The 24,465-nt window shown below is 48.3% G+C and overlaps 1 protein-coding gene and 1 long non-coding RNA gene across 5 annotated transcripts in view; one reads left to right on the plus strand and one right to left on the minus strand.

The window, feature by feature from the left end:
• Positions 1-16,862, minus strand: part of FAM3B (FAM3 metabolism regulating signaling molecule B) — a 39,843-nt gene extending 22,981 nt beyond the window's left edge. The window contains exons 1-2 of one of the 4 annotated variants that reach the window (XM_089910228.1): positions 12,519-16,862; positions 5,680-5,823 (exon numbers count right to left, since the gene is read on the minus strand). In XM_089910228.1, the coding sequence (XP_089766354.1) occupies positions 5,680-5,823; positions 12,519-12,537 (163 nt within the window). In that variant the 5' untranslated portion in view covers positions 12,538-16,862. The remainder of the gene's footprint in view (positions 1-5,679; positions 5,824-12,518) is intronic. The other 3 variants (XM_089910229.1, XM_022552995.3, XM_089910230.1) reach the window with 3 other exon arrangements.
• Positions 1,709-21,250, plus strand: LOC149749259 (uncharacterized). Its single transcript, XR_016392943.1, has 2 exons — positions 1,709-2,897; positions 8,777-21,250. It is a non-coding gene; the product is annotated as an uncharacterized LOC149749259 (long non-coding RNA).
• Positions 21,251-24,465: the final 3,215 nt, after the last annotated feature.

Below are 24,465 nucleotides of genomic sequence, written 5' to 3' on the forward strand. Positions count from 1 at the left end.
ATTTCCAGGCCCTATGCCGTCATCACGATGCTGTCGGAGTGCCCTGACTACATGATCCTTTCGACCTTCGTCCTCACCGAGCGCTGGGCGTGCAGACAGGTGTGCTGTGACCCACAGAGGTGGATGGTCTAACACAGCCCCGGCCCCAGCAGAGCTTAAAAGATAAGGTCACGAGGACGCCGCGTACCGCCTGACCCCCACAGGTCATGGTAGTTTGGGGACAGAATGACAGCAGATTCGTATGGGAGGTAGGGAGGGAAACCAGAAAGGGTATTTTACTTTATTTTTAAGCCAGCTGAAAAGACAGAAGCAAACAGGGTCTGATAACATTGCCAATGAGTGGGAGAAAGATTCCCATGGGGTGAAAGAGACAGCATATCTTCCGGAGCCATGGCCAGGCATCACCCACACTGCTTTTGAGGCTTAACAGTTAAGAACGACTACACATGTATAACTATCCATCTTCCCAGCCACTAACCCTGTGTGCTGACTCTCTCCTGTGCCAGCCACATGGTCTGATCAGTGCGTACACGACGCAGCTCAGAGAGCAGAGAGAAGGTAAACTTGGGTGAGAAATTAAACCTCTGAGTAACAGGGAAGGAGAGGGCCAAAAGGGGAAAGAGCGCTTCTTCGCAAAAATGTTGGGAAGCTTTAGAAAACAATCTGCATTTTTATGATTTAGCTAAGGGCTGTGCCTGCAAACATATCAAATAAGAGCTTTATATATTTAATATAATGTAAATAATATTAAAATATATTGCTGTATTGTAAAAATAGCAAGTGAATGGTTTCTTTTTTATTGAAGTATAGTTGATAGCTGATTGAAAATGTTGTGTGAGGCTTCCCTGGTGGCACAGTGGTTGAGAGTCCGCCTGCCGATGCAGGGGACGCAGGTTCGTGTCCCGGTCCGGGAAGATCCCACATGCTGCGGCGCGGCTGGGCCCGTGAGCCATGGCCGCTGAGCCTGCGCACCCGGAGCCTGTGCTCCGCAGCGGGAGAGGCCACGACAGTGAGAGGCCCGCGTACCGCAAAAAAAAAAAAAAAAAGAAAAAAAAAAAGAAAATGTGTGAGTTTCAGGTGTACAGCAAAGTGATTCAGTTATATATATATATATATATATATATATATATATATATACACACACACATGTATGTACGGATATATGGCTTCTTTTTTTATACATTTATTTAATTAATTTATTTTTGGCTGTGCTGCGTCTTTGTTGCTGCACGTGGGCTTTCTCTAGCTGCGGCAAGCAGGGGCCGCTCTTCGTTTCGGTGGGTGGCCTTCTCTCTGTGGTGGCTTCTCTTGTTGCGGAGCACAGGCTCTAGAGCGCAGGCTCAGTAGTTGTGGCGCACAAGCTTAGTTGCTCCGCAGCATGTGGGTTCTTCCCGGACCAGGGCTCGAACCGTGTCCCCTGCATCGGCAGGCAGATTCTTAACCACTGCACCACCAGGGAAGTCCCGGATATACGGTTTCTAGGTAACGTTTATTTCAGGTGTACAGCAAAGTGATTCAGTGATACACACACACACACACACACACACACACACATATATCAAGATAAAGTTTATTTCGCCTAGAAATAAGCTGTGAAGTTGAACTTGCAGGCATTCACTACTTGCCCTTCTTTCTTTGGCACCAGGACCAACAGGCCTTGTGAGCCCTGAGTACGATCTCTAAGTGCACCTCCAGGACAGGGGCCTAAGGCAGGGCAGCAGGTTCCAAACTGGGGTGGGGTGGGGAAGCGTGGTGGGAGGAGACAGAGGGAACGGGATCAAGCCACACGGAGATTCCAGGGAGTCTGGGTTCTTCCCCTCAGCTGTCCCTTGTCCGTCCTCCTGCCTGTCAGAAAGAAACATGGTCGGCCCTTCCCTCCTTTCCGAGGGTTCGCATCTTGGATTCAACAAACCAGAGACTGAAAAGATTCCAAAAAAATTCCAGAAAGATCCAAAAAGCAGAATTTGAATTTGCATCCTGTAGACAACGCTTTATATAGCATTTACATTGTCTTAGGTATTGTATGTAATCTAGAGATGACTTAAAGTGTGTAGGAGGGTTTGTTAAGAGGGTAAATCCTCAGAATTCTTATCACAAATTTTTTTTTCTATTTCTTTAATTTTCTATCGATATGAGATGACAGATATTCACTAAACTTGTGATAATCATTTCCTGATGTTTGTAAGTCAAATCATTATGCTGTATGCCTTAAACTTATACAGCATTGTATGTCAATTATATCTCAATAAAATTGGAAGAAAAAAAGAAGAGAAAAAAATAAAGTATACGGGAGGATGTGGGTAGGTTATGTGCAAATATTGCACCGCTTTATATAAGGCACTTGAGCATCCGTGCATTTTGGTATCAACGGGGGTCCTGGAATCAATCCACCATGGATGTGGGGGGTGACTGTAGTAGTCACAACCCGGCTTGGTGTTCCAAAACTCACTGGAAACCTGAGAAATGCTCGTCACAGCAGTGAGCTGCCACGTTATGCCTGTCCGACTGGCAAACTCAGAAAGCTGGGACACGCGAGTGTTGGTGAGGATGGTGTGAGACAGGAGCCTGGCAGGCAGGCCCATTCTGGAAAGGCGTCGGGCTCGACTGAGTCACCTGAAGCTGACACGCACGCTATGGCTCCACTCCTGCGTATGTAAATCCCGAAGAAAATTTCAGCCAGGTCCACAAAGAGACCTGCGAGGGTGCTCCCCGCACAGCATCTGTGTGGTGATAAGCTAGAGGCAATGCGGAGCCGTCTCCAAGTCCCCACAAGGGAAAGAGGAGGAAAAGGCGAGGACTCGTGCCCCGGCGTGATGCAGCTGCGAGCAGCTTCGGAGGAGAAACACCCACAGCACGACGGGGCCTTGGGCATGGCGCTGAGTGACACAAAGAACCAGGTCTGTAAGAGCACTGGAATGCAGGCTGGTAAAACAGGACAGCCTGGTCTGCACTTAGGTGTTCAAGCAGAAAGGTGTCATTGGATGCCTCCGAGCGCTGGGAGAGAAGTCAGAGAGGGAAGTGGGGATAAAGGGAGAAATCAACAAAATGAGGGAGGCTTGGGCCGTGGAAGTGATGGCGTGGCAGGCAGGTTACCTCCACCCCTGGTACAGAGGTGAGGATCGGGGAGTGTGGCCAGACCACTCGAGGTGGCTGTCCTCTTGCTCTCTGTCCCTCCTCTGCTTGACCAGGGCCTGCTGCACCGACACCCCACTCACATGACTGACCTTCCTACGTGCTTGCCCCGGGCTCAGCTAGTGACTGTTCTTATCAAGGGGGCGGTGAGGGGCCTGGTCCTCTGCTGGTTTCCCTGGTAACCGATGAGCCAACCTGAGGCCAATTCCCCCTGTAACTGCCAACACCCCCCCTGCCCCTAGGAGCAAAGTCTGCGGCCAGGTCCTGCCCACCACGGTGGGGTGTGGCTCCAGGACCTTGTTCCAGACGTGTAAGCTCCCCCATCCGTTAGACCAATGATGTCTGTGTTGCTGACCCTGGGCACTTTCTTGGGTCTTGAAGCTGGGCAAGTGCAGGTCTTGTAGGCCTGCGGGGGGCAGCCCAATGGGGAGAAAAAGGGGAGAGGTAGTCCGAGGAGGGGAGACTTGGGAAGCTGAGCCCCGCCGGGGGAGGGAGACTGTGCGTCTGTCCTTTCCCGGCGGCGAGCACAGAACCTTCCACAAAGTTGAGGGACTGAATGTGAGGCCTAATCGCCCCCAATGAAACACGAGGAATAGGGAGAGGCAGGGATGCCAGAGCAGGGAGAGCTGGTGCCCACGCAGATTCCAGCAGCTCCCAAGGATCCTGACCGGGAAGAGTTGGGCCACGTCTAGAAAATGAGCGCGAGCCAGTAGGACTTGCCCATGAGTGCGAAATCGCGTGGAAACGGAGAGGAGGCAACATCCAACCTATGGACAGACGGTGTGAACCCAGGAGAGCTGGGCTTGCAGGGTAAGAGTTAACTTCACGGAAATCTGAAGCCAAGATCAAGGGTTTCCACAGCTGAGTCAAGAAATGGGCCTTTTTAGAGAGAAAAGATAAGGAAGTGGAAAAAGCTAAACCTGGATAAAGGGGGGCCAGCCCAAGGAGGTGGGAGTGGGTCGTCTCACTCGGGGGGGCCTTGGCCACGGGGGTTCAGTGCTCAGAGCCTCGGTATCCGAGGCTTATTTCGCTCAGAGCCCAACACTGATCTCACATCTCAACGTGATCCTTCCTTTGCTTCCGATTCTGAGCGGATGTGTCCCCTGCACGTGGCCCGGGTGACTGCGGAACGTAGGACAATGTGCAGGGCCGGGGTAACGGAGGGGCTCCAGAGCCCTGCAGCCTACAGAAGCTGAGCTCATCCTGGAGCCTGGTCCCAAGGCGGGGGAAGCACCCTCTTCTTGCCTCTCTGGCAGGCACAGGAGGGGGGCAGCGCCTGGATAAGGGGCACACGTCCCTGAGGAGCATCTCCCCGGCCACACTGCTCATGACAGCACGGAGCAAGCCTGGCCGCAAAGCTAGCCTGGTCCCATGCACCATGCTGTCCCCTTTGAACCTCTTGTTCATGTGAGCACTGGGCTATGAATCAAAGACTCCCTCCAAACTCTGAGTCCAGCCCCCAAGCAGTCATGTGTACCCCGAGAATGGAGGTCCTGAGCCAGCAGGTGTCAGGATGCAGTGTCACAGCCGGCTCTCACTACCACCCTTGGGTTCCCAAAACTTGCTGTGCTTCAGTCACGGGGGAGGGTGACAGTTCCTCCCCGGCCCCCGTTGGTGGGAATCAGAAACCATGTAAACGAGCCCTTCTAGAAACACCGGGTCAGAGGCAGCTCCTCGACACAAGCCTGTAACCAGGACCAAGTTCACCTTTTGTGTAAAAATGGAGAAAATGAGAAAGCAAGCCCTTTGAGGGCAGTTCCCACGCCCTCCACACATGGGGGTCTCCCCCGCGGCACTGGGCCTCATCCACAATCCATATGCAATAATCTATCTGATTACGAGCAAATTCACTGTGAAAACCTTATTTAAAATAAAAACACCAGTCATAGTCGATTTCTGGAGAGTTCTTTTTTTTTTTTTCTTGGACACAAAAGGTAATTAAATCTGAAAAGGAATGGGTTTTTTTACAAATTTTTAAAATCATTACCCAGTTCTTTATATTTGTGCAAATTCATTTTGTAGAGTTTATTTCTGTGTTAAAAATACACTAGCACACCTATTTACCATGAGATTGTGAAAAAGGGTGCATATGACTACTTTAGGGTCCCACACGTTTTCCAATGTAATTTTTAGTGGATATCTTATCATTTACTTCATTCCTAATTCCAACACATATTTTTATTTAATGCATCTTGCCCATAAAGTTTGTTTTTTTAACATCATGGTTTGCCTTGGGGGTCTCATGAGGCATGAGGAGGGGTACCTACCTTGGAATAGTATGGGAACTACCAGAGAGGCTTTTTCCCCTTCCTCCCCCTCCCCTCCCCCTCCCCTCCCCCTCCTCCTCCCTCCCCCTCCCCTCCCCCTCTTTCTCCCCTCCCCCTCCCCTCCCCCTCTTTCTCCCCTCCCCCTCCCCCTCCCCCTCTCCTCCCCCTTGCCATGATCATCAACATAAATGGCCAGTAGGGGCAGTGCTGAGGTCAGGGCCCAGTCTCAGCACAGCAGCTGGCCTGCGAGTCCTTGCTTGGACCCCACTGTGGTACCCACCTTTGAGGACAGGCCTCTCACCGATGCTCTGGATGCTGTAGGCAGCTCTGGACAGGGGCACATCTGGAATGAGCTCTGCCAGCAGGTACCCAGAATACCAGGCACACAGGGAGGCGAAGATGAAGAACACTGCCTTTAGGGTGCCTGCGCACAGACAAGACAAGACACGTTGGCTGCCTCCCCCACTGACCCTCTCCTCCTCGGCCTTCCCTGGATGGCATCCCTGAACCAGTGTCAGCAGGATGCCCTGAGGGGAATCACCCCGGGAGGCGGTGGGCTGGAGAGGGCCCGGGGCCACTCAGTGGAGCCACAAGAGCGGGTACCAAGAACAGGATGTGAAAGCGGTCCAGGCCGAGGTTCCCTATTTGTTGCTGTGTTGGGTCTCAGAGCATCCTCAGAGGCTTAGGTCAAGGACTCATCAGGTGGCCCTGACAGGGGCCTAAGGACAGAAGCGGCTCTTCCCTCATGAGCCGCTGGAAGCTCCTGGAAGCAGATGGAAGCTCTCGGGGGCGGCGGGGGCGGCTCTGTTTTGTTTACTGCTGTGTCAGCAGTGCTGAGGATGGTACCTGGTGCCCGTGAGCACACAACCGCCCCGTGACACTGGAAAAGGTCCCCAGACTGTCAGTATCCTCAGAAACAAGGCTGCGGGGACACCCAAGGTTCCTGGCGGCAGAGTCCCTGCAGAGAGTTTGTTAACTCCAGAACCTTCCTCTCAATTCTGCAGGAAAAGGCACTGCCCCGCTCCTGGGTTACAGGAGGCCTAAGGGACAGCTCTGTCCCTTCACAGACAATCTGCTCCCGGGTCTTACAGACTTTACTCCTTAAACAGCTCGCAGGTCAGGACTGTGCAGGATTACCAAAACTGCCAAGATGCAGGGATGGCCCGAGGCCCTGCATAAAGGGACCTCAGGGATGGCCCCATCAGTGTTTATGTACTGACATGTCCAGTCCTGAGAAATAAGAAGAGGACGGATGGTTGGATGGATGGAAGGAAGGAAGTAAAACAAGAGGAGGGGAGGGGAGGCGAGAGGAAGAGCCCGCCCACCTGACCACACACCCTCCTCGGCTGACTCATTTCTGTCCCCTCTCAGGCCAAGCATCTGGAAATAACCGTCCTCTGGATCAGCCTCCAGGCCTCACCTTCCACCCACGGCTCAGGGCAGCTGTGCTGGTCTAGGCCTCCAAAGCCTCCAGGCTGCCAGCCCCAGGCCCCCGATGACGGTCCTGACCCGTCCATGTCCCCCCTGGGCAGCACCCACACTCCTGGGGCGGGTTGGGGGTGTCTCCCACGCTGTCTCTGCTGGCTTTTCCCTCACACGGTGCAGCCTGGCTCTCTCCGCAGGATCCCAGATGAACTGACCCCCAGACCATCCTCTGAGCTCCCGACAAGCATGTCCACTTGCTGATCCCTCTGGGCACCTGGGACGTCTCGCAGGGACTGACACTTAGCACGTCCCGCATGAAACCCTTGATTCTCCCCGGCTCCCCGAGTCTGCTCCTGCCCCACATCTTGCCCAGGACAGGGTCAGGTGTCTGGGCCTCTTCCTGACTCCATACGTCCCCCTGCCAGCCCTCAGTGGGATCCACCAGCCAGTCTTGCTGGGGTGACCTCCATAGACTTTGCTACATCTCTACAGCCTCGGTCCCCCCAGGCCCGCAGCACCTTAGCTCTTCTCTCTCGCTGCTAGAGAACCTACGTGCTCCCCGTGTTGGGTGCTTATCTACCAAAGTGGTAGAATAAAGAATATATCTCATCTTTATCCCAGTTTCTGGCACAGAACTCCTGAAACCCTTGGAATTTCCTGATAGGAGCGTCTGGTGTTGTTCATAAGGGGCCCCTTTCAGCCACACCTGAGCTTATGCTAATGAGGTGACTCGGGGTGGGTCCTAGGATAGCTTCCGGGGAGGGGCCAGCCAGCCCGGAAAGACCCTGCCCACACCTCAGCCCCGCCCCCGGACCTCCAGGAGGGGAGAGGGCAGGTAAGCTGTCCTGTGACCAATGACAGAGTAAGACCCCAATGAAACTCGGGACTCAGAAGCTTGGGGGCTTCCTGGTGGGGAGCACACTGATGTGCCAGGTGGGGAATGCACCCTGACTCCCAGGGCAGTGGGCACGGAACTCCTCTTCACCCTGCATGTCCCTGCATTTGGCTGGTCCTGACTTGTATCCTATACAATAAAACTGTAATCTTTTTTTTTTTTTTTTTTTTTTTTTTTTTGCGGTACGCGGGCCTCTCACTGCTGTGGTCTCTCCCGTTGCGGAGCACAGGCTCCGGACGCGCAGGCTCAGTGGTCATGGCTCATGGGCCCAGCCGCTCCGCGGCACGTGGGATCTTCCCAGACCGGGGCACGAACCCGTGTCCCCTGCATCGGCAGGCGGACTCTCAACCACTGCGCCACCGGGGAAGCCCTAAAATTGTAATCTTAAGCAGAGTGATGCTTTCAGTGTTTCTGTGAGTTGTTCTAGCAAATTATTGAACCCCCCAGGAATTGTGGGAACCCCCAGATTTGTAGCCAGCTGGTTAGAAGTGCGGGCGGTGCCCGAAGCCCGTGGCTGGCGTCTGAAGACAGGGCAGCTCGTGGAGGGCACTGCCCTTAACCCCTGGGCTCTGGAGCTTATTGTGGGTGTTGTGTCGGAGCTGACCTGAATGGCTGGACACACAGTTGGTGTCAGAGGGCTGGTGTCTCCCCGCCCAGAGCCCTGAACAGAGACCAGTGGGTGTTCCCCGGCCCCCTTTCCAAATGTGCAGCCGCAGCCCTCCAGCACCAAGCCCGGGGGGGGGGGCCTCTCTCTCCGGGTGGTGATGAAACGCAAACCTCTGTCTGTCAGTCCGGCTGTGTTGAGCTCTGGATCCAGGCTCCCTCTTCATGCCTAGCACCTAGAGGTTCCCCCCAATGGTTAGGTTATATCGGGTCAGTTCCCCCCAATGGTTAGGTTATATCGGGTCAGTATTTGCTGGTGTTTGCCAGGTGGCTGCTTAGCTTAGGTAGTCATCCTGGTGAAATGGGATGCCTCTGTCTCACGTGGACCATTTGGTCTTTTTTCAAGTGCATATTTCAACATCAGTTATTTCTTTCTCTTTTCCAAACCACGCAGTCCCCAAGATGGTTAGAACGTAATGCAGCGATGGCTTCCTGCTGGGAAATGCCTGAGACAGCGTGGCCGCTGCAGCTCCTAGGATGGAGGGACATCTCCGAGCCGGAAAAACCAGCCACAGAAAACACAGCGAGAACAACAGGTGAAGCTGGTGCGCTGTCCTTTGTTTGCTCTGTGCTCCAGCGGTGCTGACCCACTGCAGTGGCTGCCCTTTCCTGCTGTACCCTGGGTATGAGTTTGTCCCTCTGCCCTCACAGCGCTCTCCTCCAGACCCCTGGCCACCTGTCCACTCCTTCAAGGACTCCAGTGCGGCTCTGTGGCCTCCTGGGTGAAGCCTGCACAGGCACCCTCAGGTCAGCCCTTCACATGCCTTGTCGGAGCTGCCCACCACAGCTCTCCCCTCCAGGTCTGTGCCCGCATAACTAGGACGGTGCGAGGGTCACAGGATGTTCCAAAAAACGCCGCTGGATGCACCCTGGGTAGACAGTGTGATCTGACTGCTGGAAACATGGATTCAGCATCGATAAGAGTCTCAGGTTCGAAAACAATAGTTCAGTGTCCTGCGTGTCGAATCACTGCCAGACTATTTTATCCAAGTGTCGTATTTGAAGAAAATTGACAAAGCAGAGATTATTCAGATCTTCTGAGTGTCACACGTGAGATCTTTGAGTGAAGAGTTGCTTTTGATTTGGAGATGACTGAAAGGGAGCATGCTGTCACCTCTCAGGTACCTTCCTCCCCGCATGGAAGGGAGGCACGGTTTGGTCCCCAGGTGGACAAGGAAACATGGGTGGCAGTGACAGGGAAGGCAACGAGGAGAGAATAAAAGCCCATGCATCCTCACTAGGAGCGCTGTGAGCCCCGGGCTTGTGGGACCACAGGCACCCCTCCCTGGACATTTTCCAGGGCTCCTGGGAAGGCTACAAAGCATCTGTGGTCTGGGTGAGGGGCGCAGCGGTGGACCCCCAGGCCAGGTTTCCTGCCGTGGCTGCGGAAGCCATGACTGGAGCCAGAACCAGCTCGCGGAGGGAGGCAGACCCAGCAGCACGCACTGGGACCAGCTCATCATGAGAAGATGGGGCACGGGCTGGCGGTGGACCCTGCACCCGGGATGGGGCAGGCACAGGCGAGGATTTGTCCTGGGAAAGGCGAGGGCTCAGGGACTCAGCTAAGACAGCTCGGGGCGGGGGAAGGGCCTGCCCTGGAAGGAGGGGTCCAGCAGCTTCAGAGTTGGGGGGCAGGCAGAGGAAGTACACAGAGTCCGCGAACCTTCTGTGGCTCTGTGACCAGGATCCGGCCTTTTCTCATAAGGTAATAAAGTCGACATCAGCCCATCGACACATCCTAAGCACTTCCACACAGCAGGTGCCCGTGAGTATTAGATCAAAGGCCAATGCGGAGCACAGGTAGGAAGCCGGAACTTCCTCCTCAGAGGCTCTCTTTTAGGGCGCATGTGTGTGTGTCCTACCCTTACCCCACCCTCAGATTCTTGGGGGTCTCAGGCTGGCCCTGACACTTCACTTAGGCTGGAGGACAAAGCAGTCCTGAAGCCAGTATACACGAAGGCAGGTTACAGGTAAGTGGGGGTTTCGGGATCCCCCTCCCATCCAATCCAGGGGCGCTGCAGAGGGCCATTCTGAATCCATAAGAAGACACTTTGGAGGGATTTCCTTCCACATGAAGTGGATAAGGATGAGGTTTGTCACTGGCCACCTCCCCACAGGAACACACATTCCCTCGCCTTGAGGCAGCCACACCTGCACCTCTTGTCCCTGAGGGGTGGATACGCCAGACTTGGGGTGCAGCTGCTTTGTGGCTCCAGGCTCTGCTGGCCCCAGTGTCCACTGTTATCACTGTCCTGCTGACGGAGGCTTTTTGGCAGTAGGGCTGGGAAGTGTCACAGCTGAACACCTCAGCAGGTTGGCACGGTAACCCACCGTCCAAAGTTCACATGCCAACGCCCTTAATTTTGAGGAATTAGGATGACTGCTCTGGGAAGCTTCCTCCAGCTTGTGAAGGGTGGTGATGGCTTAATTTACTTCATCCCTTTAGTCTGAATGTCCTTCTTGTGAGCTGTGTCCCTACATGGGACGGACCTGGGGCTTGACTGAAGCATCGAGGGAAATGCTGCTTCCACGAACGTTACCTAATCTTTAGCTCACAAAATCAAAAGTGATGTGGCCCTGAGCTTCTGTGAGTAATTTCTCAGACAGCCACACACCTGGATATATGACAACCTGGTGTGAACTCAAACCTTGATGTGAAAGGACCACATAGCTCACAAATGAATCACAAGGGCTGCATGCGAAAAAGCTGTGAGTGGAGGGAAAGCAATCTGATCATATCCATCATTTTCCACTAAGTGAGCAGCAAAATTGGACAGTAAGTATATAATACAGGCACGATGGAAAAAATTCTTCCAAAATAGCTGTAATGAAAGTCAGTGCCCCCAGGGAGATCTTTTCTCCCAAGAAAAGAGATATGTATCTCCTTGCATTTATCCTACAATGCACACAAGTTACCAGAGACAGTGCTGTTCACAAATAAATGGTTTTGTAGAGAACTTGCATATTTTACACAAATAAAAAGTCTTAAAATTTGGCTTTCCTACCCATTGGGGATGGAGCAGAAAGGGGGTGCTCAGAGCCTTCTGCAGTGAGACCACACAACCAGACCGCCACTTAGGAAGGAAGGAGGCCACAGAGTCAAACACCTGGAGGCAATGACCTGCCACTGAGAGGTGGGGTGCTGGTCCCTAGAGAGGCCAAGAGAACTTTCCAGTGTTGAACTTTTAATTTTGCATTATACTCTGCCTTGCTCTGGAAGGACTCCAGATTCCTCAGATTATAGGAAGAAACAGCAAAACCACTTAGAAAGGGAATGTGTGCCAGAGGCCGTCGGTTCCGGGACCCCAGAGCGCCTTGCATACGCAGGGCAGGCAGGCGGGTGGGAGAGGCGCACGGAGACCACCGTCAGGAAGGCGAGCAGTGGGAGATGAAACGGCTCGGAAAGAGTCGGAGGTTTTCTTTCCTCCTTCCTGTTTTTTCCCCCAAATCTTCTCAGGCTCAAGTACTTTGATAGAATGGTGTGTGTGGGGAAGCCTTATACAAAGATGCTACCGGAACTGTTATAATAAGGGACAATGGGACAGTCTATGCTAATGAGTCCCCACTTCTCACCCACCCACAGGCTGGTGACTGAAAAGGGGTTGTCTCCCTGCCTCCGCACTTTTCATCATTTCCTTGTCTGGTCAGGTGGACCTGCGGCTATAATGACCTCTGACGGCAGCCCGAGGAGCCCCAGGTGGAGTCCGCAAGTGCCTCTAACCGGCGCCCGGCAGCCCCCCTCCCGGCCCAGGAGGTCGGAGATGGGGCCGGGGCCCGCCCCTACCGGCACCTGCGCTCGGCTGGAGGGAGCCCTCTCCCCCTGGCCTCACTGGGTCCTGCTCTAGCTGCGCTCAGCCAACGCCTACTTTCCGGGCAAAACGTCACAGTCACTGATCTGCCCGCATCCCGGCCCTGCACGCAGCTGGGGCAGTGGCGACCGGCAGGAAGGCGGCGGGAGACCCCAGCCCATTTGCCCCTGCTGGATTCGCTGGGCGCCTTCCTGAGCTCAGGTCCAAGAGAAGCCCCTCCTTCCCGGCCCGTGCCGCCTCCACCTCTGGCTCAGCGTGCCGGGTGCCAGGTAGGGCGAGGGGGCGACTCTCCCATGCCGGGTCCCCCTTCCCTCCGCCCGCACTCACCGGCAGCCGCGGGGCGCATCTTCCAGCTGCGGCTCCGGACCCTCCGGAGCCTGGGCCGCAGCTCAGGGTGACCGAGGGAGCCTCGCAAGGACTGGGCGGACCCCTGGGCGACACGCCCCGGGGGCCGGCCGGCGGCGGGGAGGGCGGGCAGGTGCGCGGGGCAGGTGCGCCGGTGGCGCCCTCGATCTCCGGCTCGGCGGCCCAGGCTGACTGGGGACCAGCGAGAGCGGGCGGGTTTTGCTCTGAAGGGAGGACCCCGTCCCTTTACGGTTGGCGGCCCCAGACCCCAATCGAATGTCTCACAAAGTCAAGTGACCGCCAAGATAGGCATATTAGGCATACTCTGAGTCTTTGAGACGTCAAAGCCAAGTCCCAGGGAAATCCAGTTTCGAAGTGCAGGTCCCCGTTCTAAGGCTGTTTAACTTCCTGCCCGCTGCTGTTTGCACAGCCCAGCAGGCTTCCTCCTTTGCTCCTGGTTGATCAGGGAAAATAGGGTGAGCACGATGTCCCAGGCCCCATGGTCAGGGCGGCAGGCCTGCAGGTCCTTGGGTTTACAGGAGGCCAGGCTCTGGTGGGAGTTAGGCTTCCCAGAAGATGGCCCACTTCCAAGAAGGAACAGCTGCTCCTCCGCGCCACATGTGGGCTTGCATTCCAGACATCCATCAGGTTTTACAGAGCTTTTGAAACCACTGTAGTCACAGAGGCCTCAGGCTCCCAAGGGTAAGTTAAGGCTCCAAGGGCAGTTGGTCACTTTTGTGGAAAAAGAGTTCCAGAGAGGCAGGGTCGCCACCCTCGGTGTCCACTGGCTCCTGCAGTTCTGCTTCCCCGAGAAAGCCCGGAGGCTTCCACAGTGACGCAAAGTACCCTGGGGTGTCACGGGGGGCTTGGCTGTGACCCGCCCTCTACCACCGTCTTTGCCTCCTGAGAAGCTCCCATCCATCCGGTGCCATCCAGGGGGCCTGGGGACACATGCCCTGTGGACAGTGTGGCCTTATTTTTCTAGGTCACCCTCTGCCTGCTGTCTTCTAAATCAGAGGGAACAGAAGACAGGGGTCTCAATTAGGAATCCTTCCCGAGGACTTCAGAACAGTACCCGGCCCGAGCATGGCTCGTTTCAGTGTGGATGCCTTTCTGAGCTGCTCTACAGCGATACTCAGAAGTCATTCTCCAACTATGCCTAACAATTACATTAAACACATCGATCAGCTCATTAAAGGGAGTGCTGGTTTCATCTGCCAAGAATCTCACCTTTGTCTTGAGCTCACTTCATTTCAGAGATGGAGCTTTTGTCTCTGGGTTTGCTTTCAGGTTTTTGTTTTTTTTTTTAAACGTGGTCAAAAAGTACGTAACATAAAATTTATCACCTTTTACCAAATTAAAAAACATACACTTTTAAGTGTACAGTTCAGTAGTGTTAAGGGTATTCACATTATTGCACAACAGAACCGCAGAACCTTTTCATCTTGCAAAACTAAAGCTCTGCTACTATTAATCGTCAACTCCGCATCTCCTTCCCCCCTGCACCTGGTAAACCACTGTTCTATTTTCTCTTTCCAGACTTTGACTACTTCAGACGCCTCATATAAGTGGAATCATGCAGTGCTTGTCTTGTTATAACTGGCTTATTTCCCTTAGTGTAATGTCCTCAAGGTCCATCCATGCTGTAGCATGTGACGGGATCTCAACCCTTTTGAAGGCCAAATAATATTCCATGACATGTATAGATAGACCACATCTTGTTTCTCCGTTCATCCCTTGATGAACACTTGGGTTGTTTCCACTACTTAACTAGTGTGAAGAATGCCGCTGTGAACATGGGGGTGTAAATATCTCTTCAATTCTTTTGGGTATATACCTGAAGTGGGATTGCCGGATCATATGGTAATTCTATTTTAATTTTTCTGAGGAGCCATCGTACTGTTGTCCACAGCGGCTGCACCATTTTACACTCCTAATAACAGTGCACAAATGTTCCAATTTTTCCACATCCTCACCGACACATTATTTTCTGTTCTTTAAAGCTTTTATAGTAGTCATCCTGAAGGATGTGGGTGATACCTCAGTGTATAAAATGATAGGTATCAGAGGTAAACATTACTTGTAATACACATGAAAAATGTACATGAAATGCATGTAAGTAAAAAAGCAGGAACAACCAGGGGACATTGATGCATATAAAAAGACTGGAAACACATAAAAATGAAAAAGCGGTTGCATTTCCCTGAGCATACTATAAAGCCACTTTACTTTTAAAATTTTGAAAATAAACGTGCACTGAAAAATAATACACCCTCTGCTTCGCTCCCCCTCCCAAACTCATGTTTCCCTGGGCCACCGGCTCATCTTCAAAGCTCTTCTCTCTCTAATAGCCCCTTGCCCCACAGCAAGCCTGATCCATAGGAGTCCCCTCCACAGGTATGTGCCCCCCACCCCCAGGTCCAGAGTTCCGTCCTCAGAGACCGCCACTGTCCCTATAGCCTTCAGAGCTATTCTCTGCTTACGCAAGCCCATATATATTTCCCTCATCCTTTTTACACACAAGGTATCATGTTGTACATGGTATTTCACAACTTACCTTTTACGTTATTTGTAATATCTCGGAGAGCATGGTACATAAGCACACACACACTTGGCCTGCTCTTCTTGACTCCTGTATTCTATTCTACCACTGGATTCTTTTGCTGTTTTATTGTTCTATTCTTTTATTATTCTATTCTTTTATTGTTTGATGAACCATCTTTTACTGTTGGATTATGGATCTTTTAACCACATATTCTATTGTTGCATGAACCTATTCTTTAAGTAGGCTGCAGAAGGGCATTTTTGGTTACCTTCAGTCTTTTCTGCTATTAAGAATGCCGCAATGAACACCTTTGTGCATCCATCCTGGCATAAATATTGGGGTGGATTTAAAACAAATTCCTATAAGTGAATTACTGAATTAAAGGGTATGTGAATTCTGAATTTTACCAGATATTTCCCACGGCTCAACAGAGAAGTTACACCCGTTTACACGCCCACCATCAGCATACGAGAATGCCTATTTGTTCATACCTTTCCCAACACACCGTATTATCCAACTTTTTGATCTATACTAATCTATTGTTGAAAAAAAATCTTAATATTGTTCTAATTGGCTCTCTCATTAAAGTGACGGCCTTGGCATGCTTTCATCAGTTTAAAAGCCATTTGTGATCTTTGTGTATTTCTTTTTTTAATTTTTTGTTGCTTTTTTATTGGAGTATAGTTGCTTTACAATATTGTGCTAGTTTATACGTACAGCAAAGTGAATCAGCTATACGTATACATGTATCCCCTATTTTTTGGATTTCCTTCTCGTGTAGGTCACCACAGAGCATTGAGTAGAGTTCCCTATGTTGTGCACATTTCTTTTTCCGGGAACTATCTAGTCACATACGTTGCCCATTTTTCTATTAAGTTGTTAGCCTTTTTTTTTTTTCTGATTATAGTAGCCTCGAGAAATAATTTGTGGACTAGATAATACATATACATAGTTCAATTTGTAAACGTATATTAAAAGGTAGGTAGTGATAAACCACCTCCCTACTCCTGCATCCTCTCTATCCAATAGAGAACCAAGGTTATTCATTTCTTGGGTGTCCTTCCAGAAGTTCTCTGTACATATTCAACAAATAAGAGTATCTTCCCCCCCACACTTTAACAAACCGTAACATCCTCTCACTCTGACCCACATCTTGCTTCTCAAGATACCTTGGAGAGTGAGCTGCTTGTGTACACAGAGCTCTTCCTCATTCTTTCCACACCTGCAGAGCATCCTACAGCAAAGATGGACCACAATTTACCAGCTGTTTCTTTTCCACCTTTTGTTAGGACTACTACTCTGTAATGAAAACCTCTCACATAGAATGTTTCACTTATGTGAAACAAGTAAATAAATAAATTCCTAGAAGAACTGCTGGGCTTGTCTACTGGTAATCCTGAGATTTTGCCAAAACAGACCCGGATGGATGTTTTATTCACTGACATGCCCCCACTCCCCTGCCCCCCAGCTGTGTTTGTGCATGTTTCATTTCATAGGCTTTTCAGGGACTTCCCTGGTGGCCCAGTGGTTAAGAATCTGCCTGCCAATGCAGGAGACACGGGTTTGAGCCCCGGTCCTGGAAGATCCCACATGATGCGGAGCAACTAAGCCCATGCACCACAACTACTGAGCCCACGTGCCACAACTACTGAAGCCCACGTGCCTAGAGCCCGTGCTCCACAACAAGAGAACCCACCACAATAAGAATCCCACGCACTGCAGTGAAGAGTAGCCCCCACTCAATGCAATTAGAGAAGGCCCGCGCACAGCAACAAAGACCCGACGCAGCCAAAAATAAATAAATAAATAAATTTATATTTAAAAAAAAAAAAGAGTCCGCCTGCCAATGTAGGACACACGGGTTTGAGCCCTGGTCCCGGGAGATCCCACATGCCACGGAGCAACTGATCCCCTGCAGCACAACTACTGAGCCTGTGCTCTAGAGCCGGCGAGCCATAATTACTGAGCCCGCGTGCCACAACTACTGAAGCCTGCGCACCTAGAGCCTGTGCTCCGCAACAAAGTGAAGCCACCGCAACGAGAAGTCCGCGCACTGCAACAGAGTATCCCCCGCTCACCGCAACTAGAGAAAGCCCACGCGCAGCAACGAAGACCCAAAGCAGCCAATGAATAAATAAATAAAAATATTAAAAAATTTTTTTAAAAAAGGCTTTTCAAGGATAATTTTTTACTGCTTGATTTTCACCTTACTTGCTTACTTTGGGAAAGCACTGCCATTTAAGAAGAGGCTTTCCAAAAAAAATAAATAAATAGACATTCTGGGGCTTCCCTGGTGGTGCAGTGTTTGAGAATCTGCCTGCTAATGTGTGCAACTAGGCCCGTGAGCCACAGCTACTGAGCCTGCGCGTCTGGAGCCTGTGCTCCGCAACAAGAGAGGTCGCGGTAGTGAGAGGCCTGCACGCCGTGATGAAGAGTGGCCCCCGCTTGCCACAACTAGAGAAAGCCCTCACACAGAAACAAAGACCCAATACAGCCAAAAATAAAATAAAAATAAATGTGTGACTCTGTTCTGTTTAAAAAAACAGATTGATTGATTTTTATTTAATTGGTTGTGCCGAGTCTTATTTGTGGCAGGTGGGCTCCTTGGTTGCGGCTCCAGGGATCCTTCGTTGCGACTCACAGTCTCCTTAGTTGTGGCAGGCAAACTTAGCTGCGGCATGCATGTGGGACCTAGTTCCCTGACGAGGTATCGAACCTGGACCTCCTGCATTGGGAGAGTGGAGCCTTATCCACTGCGCCACCAGGGAAGTCCCAAACTGAGCATCTTTCCTACTGAGTCTGGATGAAATCATAGAACCCTTTTCAATACAGTGTCCACAGTCACTACAAATCAATCCAAGTTGGCACGGCTGGTCAGGGGATGGTACTCTAAGGTCTCAATTAAGCATTCTTTCTTTTTTTTTTCTTTTTCTCTTCTTTTATTTATTTATTTATTTAACCATGCCATGTGGCATGTGGGATCTTAGTTCCCCTACCAGGGATCGAAACTGTGCCCTTTGTGTTGGAAGTGTGGAGTGTTAAAAAAAAAAGAAAAAAAAGAAGAGGCTTTCCTTAAAACACTTCGATGTGAAACAACCAAAATAGCAAGGAGCTGAGAAGGGAGGGGACACCCTCGCATATATATAGTGTAAAGCACCCTTGCTTTCTACACAAAGGGACATCTCCTGTACGTATGGATATATAATACTAAATTGTGTATTATAGCTTTTACAATCCTATATTTATTATTTCCTTATTGTAGGTAATAAAAAATCCTCTTCCCTGTTTGTTGTTGAGTATGAAATTTCTCCCCCTAGGCAGTTAAAAAATTTTTGATTTTTCTTTTTACAGTTTGTTGAGCTTTGTTTTGCTTAGAAAGGCCTTTTTCTCCCTCCCTTTCCCCATATTTTCTTATTTTTTAACTAAAATAGTTGATCCCTCTAGATTAAATTTGGATAGAAATCCAAACTTATTTTCCTCCAGCTGGCCAGCCAGTTGTTCACTGTTTGTTGAATGAAAATCTCCCTCCATTGGTCTGAAATGCCCCTTCCTCATATTAAGTCCCATGTGTAATCGTGTCCATGTCTGACTTTATATTCTGTTCTTTCTGCCTTATTTCCTTCTGCTTAGGTATTTCCTAGCAATTCTTGCATGTTTACTTCCCACATGAACGTTTTTAATATTTAAAAAATTTTTTTAGTTTATATTGGAGTATATTAGTAATTAGTATACTAATTAGCAATGTTGTGTTAGTTTCCGGTGTACAGCAGAGTGATTCAGTTATCCATATGCCTGTATCTATTCTTTTTCAATTTTTTTCCCCCGTTTAGGTTATTACAGAGTACTGAGCAGAGTCCCCTGTGCTATACAGTAGGTCCTTGTTGGTTATCTATTTTAAATATAGCAGTGTGTACACGTCAGTCCCAAACTCCCAACCTATTCTATCCCTCCCCCACGCCCGTCCCCCTGGTAACCATAAGTCTGGTCTCTAAGTCTGTGAGTCTGTTTCTGTTTTGTAAATAAGTTCATGTTTACTTTCCACATGCACTTTGAACTCAGCTGACTGTTCATGACAGTTACCACCCTCCAGCCATGGAGCGCCCCACCACGGGACATGCTCTGTTCCGGCCGTTTCACTGAGAAATCTTTTTCAACTGCACAATAGGCCAAAGGGAAGACATCTGAACCATTTTGTAAATGGCAAAGTGAAACATCAAACGTCACAAAGTTCATCAGTGAGTGAGCGAGGATTCTCCAGGATTCCAAGTGACTCCACACTTATTCCCTCTGTGAGTTTATCTACTTGCTTAAATCACAGCAACAGGACAACTCCAGGGCCTCTAGTAATAGTATTTTAATAGTCATGACCCTTAAGTTCCATCTACCTGTATCTGTGAATAACCTCGCTTCCTAAGTTTAATTCTCCAGCTCAGAAAGCTGTAGCACATAAAATGTTAAGAATTAAAAATATTTTTTTTACATAATTAGATTTAACTTCTTTACAATTAAGTCAATTCTGTTTTTTCTTATTTATCACACAGCTGGAGATTAAATGTGTTGAAATGTCCAGAAATTTCTGGAAACGAACTTCCCCCCTTCTCCTTCTGCCGCTGTGAGACCTTATCACTGGGTCTCCCTAACATCACTCACCCTTTGTCTTTATTTGCTCCGTGTGTAGCTTTTTCTGACTTTCCCTCCAGTTCACTAATTATGTGTTCAGCTCTATGGAATCTGCTGCTAAACCTGTTCCTTGAGCTTGTTGCTGTTGTTACTGTGTATTTTTTTATTTCTAGAAATTCTATTGGGTTCCTTTTCAAAACTGTTAATGACTTTTTATAAAATTCTGTTTCCTGAAGGTATCTCAAAGGCTGCTTTTAGTTCATTAGTCATAATCAGCCTACCTAGTAAACAGCCTACATCTGATGATCCTGATTTGTCTGAAATGCTTGGAAGCTGTTTTCCTGGAGGTGCACTGGAGAGTGCATTTAAAAAACTATGTAGAAGGATGTCTTGAGGCTAGTGAAAATAATTTTCTCCAGAAAAGATATGTGTTTGCTTTTGCGAGGGGTCTGAGTCATTACCACACCGGGACCATCTTTTAAAATTGTATATATTCAAGGCTTGAAAATCCCTGGACAACCCAGTCAATTCAAAATAGGATATAATTCAACACAAGCTGTTCACTTGAGGTTAACGTCTACGTCAATGGAGTTGGGCTCCCGATTACTTGGTGGGCAGAGTCTACTGTCAGACTCCTCAGCTCTAACTCGGGGGGTTAACAAGTGCCCTTGGGTAAAATGTGGCTTCATGGTACGCTTCCACAGGGCTGGGGGGTGCATCCCTGGGGGCACAGCGCGATGGCAAGCTCAGACTGGTGGAGAGCACCAGGATGCTGGGGTGTTAGAAGGACGTTACAGTGAAAGAGGAAAACAAGCAGGAGATGTAAAAGATACGGAGAAGAGGACATCAAAAGGCCCTCAGACTACCCCTGAGACTGGTGATTGAAGCTATCAATGTCTCCTTCCTGACGGTCACATCTGCACACAAAGGGGGCTCCTCCGAGAGGGCTTCCCTGGACCCACCCGTCACTCCCCATGGCTCTTCTTCACTGCTCTTATCCCCATCCAAATTCTTTTCCTTGTTTGGGGGGCTGTTTACTGTCTGTCTCCTTCGGTAGGATATAAGCTCCACCAAAGCAGGGCCTCATTGTGAGCATCTCTGGGACCCCAGGGCCTGGAACAGAGCCTGACACAGAGGGGCTTCTTCACAGGTCTCTGGTGAACACGTGGATAATGCGCAAACCACTGATTTCCACGGTAAGAGACGGCAAGTCAGGAGGCGGCAGCGCCCTGCGAGGAGAGTGGGGTTATGGAGCTGATCTGAGATGAGGACCCAGAAGGCTGCTCAAGGGGCAGAGCCCAGGAAACAGGAGGATCTACAAGACCCTGGGAAGGGGGAAGATCAGAAACAGGGAAGGAATCATCCAATTAAAGGTAATAAATACCAACCTCACCAACCTTGGTTTCCTTCTTCCAACAAGGGTTACAAATGAAAGGCATTCGGAGCAGAGGATGGTCTCAACCACACCTTAATGTCTTGGGACCTAAACATACTAGACATCTTTTTTTTTTTTTTAATTAACACAAAAATTTTAGAGCCGTTTTAGGTTCACAGCAAAATTGAGGGGAAGATACAGAATTTCCTGTATATCTCCTGTCCTGCATTATCAACATCCCCACCAGAGTGTATATTTGTAAGAATTGATGAACCGACACATCATGAACACCAAAAGTCTAGTTTACATTAGACCTCACTCTCGGTTTTGCACCCGTTTGCACAAATGTATAATGACATACATTCATCATTATGGACTCATACAGAGTGATTTCCCTGCCTTAAAACCCCTCTGCCCTGCCTAGTCATCCTTCCAACCCACTCCCTGCCAATCACTGATTATTTTATTGTCTCTGTAATTTTGTCTTTTCCAGAATGTCATGTAGTTGGAACCATACAGTGCACAGTCTTCTCAGGTTGGCTTTTGTCACTTCGTGCTATACATTTAAGGTTCCTCCGTATCTTTTTATGACTTGATAGCTCACTTCCTTTCAGCACTGAAATATTCCATTGTCTAAATATACCAGTTTCTTTATCCACTCACGTACTAAAGGAAATCTTGGTTACTTCCAAGGTTTGGCAATTATTAATAAAGCTGCTATAAACATCTGGGTGCAGGCTTTCATATGAACATAAATTTTCAAGTCCTTTGGGTGAGTACAAAGGAATACAAATGCTAGATCGTATGCTTAGCATATGTTTAGTTCTGTAAGAACCCGCCAAACGATTTTCCAAAGTGACTGGACCATTTTGCATTCCCACCAGCAATGCACGTGAGTTCCTGTTGCTCCACATCCTTGTCAGCATTTGGTGTTGTCAGTGTTCAAGATTTTGGCCATTCAAATAGGTGTGCTTTGGTAACTTATTTTTGTTCTAATTTGCATTTCCCTGAAGACATATGATGTGGAGCATCTTTTCCTATGCTTATTTGCCAGCTGTGTATCTTCTTTGGTGAGGTGTCTGGTAAGGTCTTTGGCCCACTTTAACAGGTTGTCTGTATTCTTGTTGTTGAGTTTTGAGTTCTTTGTATATTTTGGATAACAGTCCTTCATCAGATTGTTAAAGGTCTGCAGTTTGTCTTACAATTCTCTAGACATTGTCTTTTTCAGGGTAGTAGTATCCAATTTTAATAAGTCCAGCTTATCAATGATTTCTTTCATGGAAGGTACCTTTGGCATTGCATCTAAAAAGGCTGATCACCATACCCAAGACCACGTAGGTTTTCTCCCATGCTAACTTCTAGGAATTTTATAGTTTTGAGTTAATTTTTGTAAAGGGTATAAGATTTGTGTCTAGATTCATTTTTTGCACGTGAATGTCCAGTTGTTTCAGCACCATTTGTGCTTTTTTCCACTGTATTGCCTTTGCTCCTTTGTCAAAGATCAGTTAATTATACTTAATGCAGGGCTATTTCTGAGCTCTCTATTCTGTTCCCTTGATCTATTTGCCTTTTCTTTCACCCATATCACACTGCCTTGATTATTGTAGCTTTACAGTAAGTATTGGAGTCGGGTAGTGACAGTCTTCTGACTTTGTTCTTTTCCTTCAATATTGTGTTGGCTATTCTGGGTCTTTTGCCTCTACAAATAAACTTTAGAATCAGTTTGCCAACATGCACAAAATAAGGGCTTTGATTGGGATGGCACTGAATCTATAGATCAAGTTGGGAAGAACTGACATTTTCAAAATATTGAGTCTGTCTGCAAACATAGAATATCTCTCCATTTATTCAGTTTTTCTTTGATTTTGTTCATCAGAGTTCTGTAGTTTTCCTCATATAGATTTTGTACACCTTTTGTTAGATTTATACCTAAGTATTTCATTTTGGGGGGTGCTAATTCAAAGGTATTGTGTTCTTAATTTCAAATTCCACTTGTTCATCGCTGATATATAGAAAAAGATGGACTTTTATGTCAAATTGATAAACTTTGTATCCTGCAACCTTGCTATAATCACTTAGTTCCCAAAGTTTTTTTGTTGATTCTTTGGATTTTCAAATAGATGATCATGTCATCTGTGAACAAAGACAGTTTTAGTTCTTTCTCCCCAATGTGTATACCTTTTCTTTCTTTTTCTTAGTAGTCTTAAAGAATAGAGAGAATGTCCAGTACTGGAGTAGTGAGAGGGGACATCCTTGCCTTGTACCTGATCTCCGTGGGAAAGCCTCGAGTTTCTCGCCATTAAATACGATGTTAGCTGTAGATTATTTTGTAGATATTCTTTATCAAGTTGAGGCAGCTCCTCTGTATTTCTAGTTTCCTGGGAGTTTTAATCATGAACTCTGTGTTGTGGGTGCGGTGGATCTTGTCAAATGCTTTTTCTGCATCTATTGATACAATCATGTGATTTGTCTTTTTCAGCCTGTTCATGTGATGGATTACACTAATTGATTTTTGAATATTGATTCACTCCTGCATAGCTAAGATAAAGCCTGCTTGGTTGTGGTGTAAAATTCTGTTTATACATTGTTGGATTTTATTTGCTAATATTTTGTTGAGAAATTTTGCCTTTATGTTCACGAGAGATACTGGTCTATAGTTTTCTTTTCTTGTAATGTCTTTATCTGGTTTTGATAACAGGGTAATGATAGCATCCCAGAATGAGTTGGAAGTATTCCCTCTATCTTCTGAAAGAGAGTGTAGAGAATTATTACAATTTCTCCCTTGAATGTTTGTCAGAATTCACCAGTGAACCCATTTGGGCCTGGTACTTTCTGTTTTGGAAGGTTATTAATTATTGATTCAATTTCTTTAATGAATATAGGCTGATTCAAATTGGCTATTTCTTCTGGTGTGAGTTTTGGCAAATTGTGTCCTTTAAGGAATTCGCCCATTTCATCTAGAGTATGAAATCTGTGGGCATAGAAGTTGTTCACAGTATTCCTTTATTATCCTTTTAATGTCCATAGGACCTGTACTGATGGTTTCAATTTAATTTCTGATATTGGTAATTTATGTTCCCTCTTGTTTTATCTTAGTTAGTCTGATTAGAGGCTTATCAATTTTGTTGATCTTTTCAAAGAACTAGTGTTTGGTTTAATTGATTTCCTATTTTCTATTTTACTGCCCTAATTCTTATTATTTGTTTTCTTGTACTTACTTTGGATTTGATTTGCTTTTCATTTTCTAGTTTCCTAAGGTAGAAACTTAGGTTATTAACTTCAGATCTTTCTTCTTTTCTAATACATGCATTCAATGCTATAAATGTTGTCTAAGTACTGCTTTGGCCGCATTCCACAAATTTTGATAAGTTGTGTTTTCATTTTCATTT

This window comes from Delphinapterus leucas, chromosome 4 (assembly GCF_059928025.1).
Source record: "Delphinapterus leucas isolate spDelLeu-1000000601 "Yukka" chromosome 4, BTC_Dleu_Yukka2, whole genome shotgun sequence".
Lineage (NCBI taxonomy): Eukaryota > Metazoa > Chordata > Mammalia > Artiodactyla > Monodontidae > Delphinapterus > Delphinapterus leucas.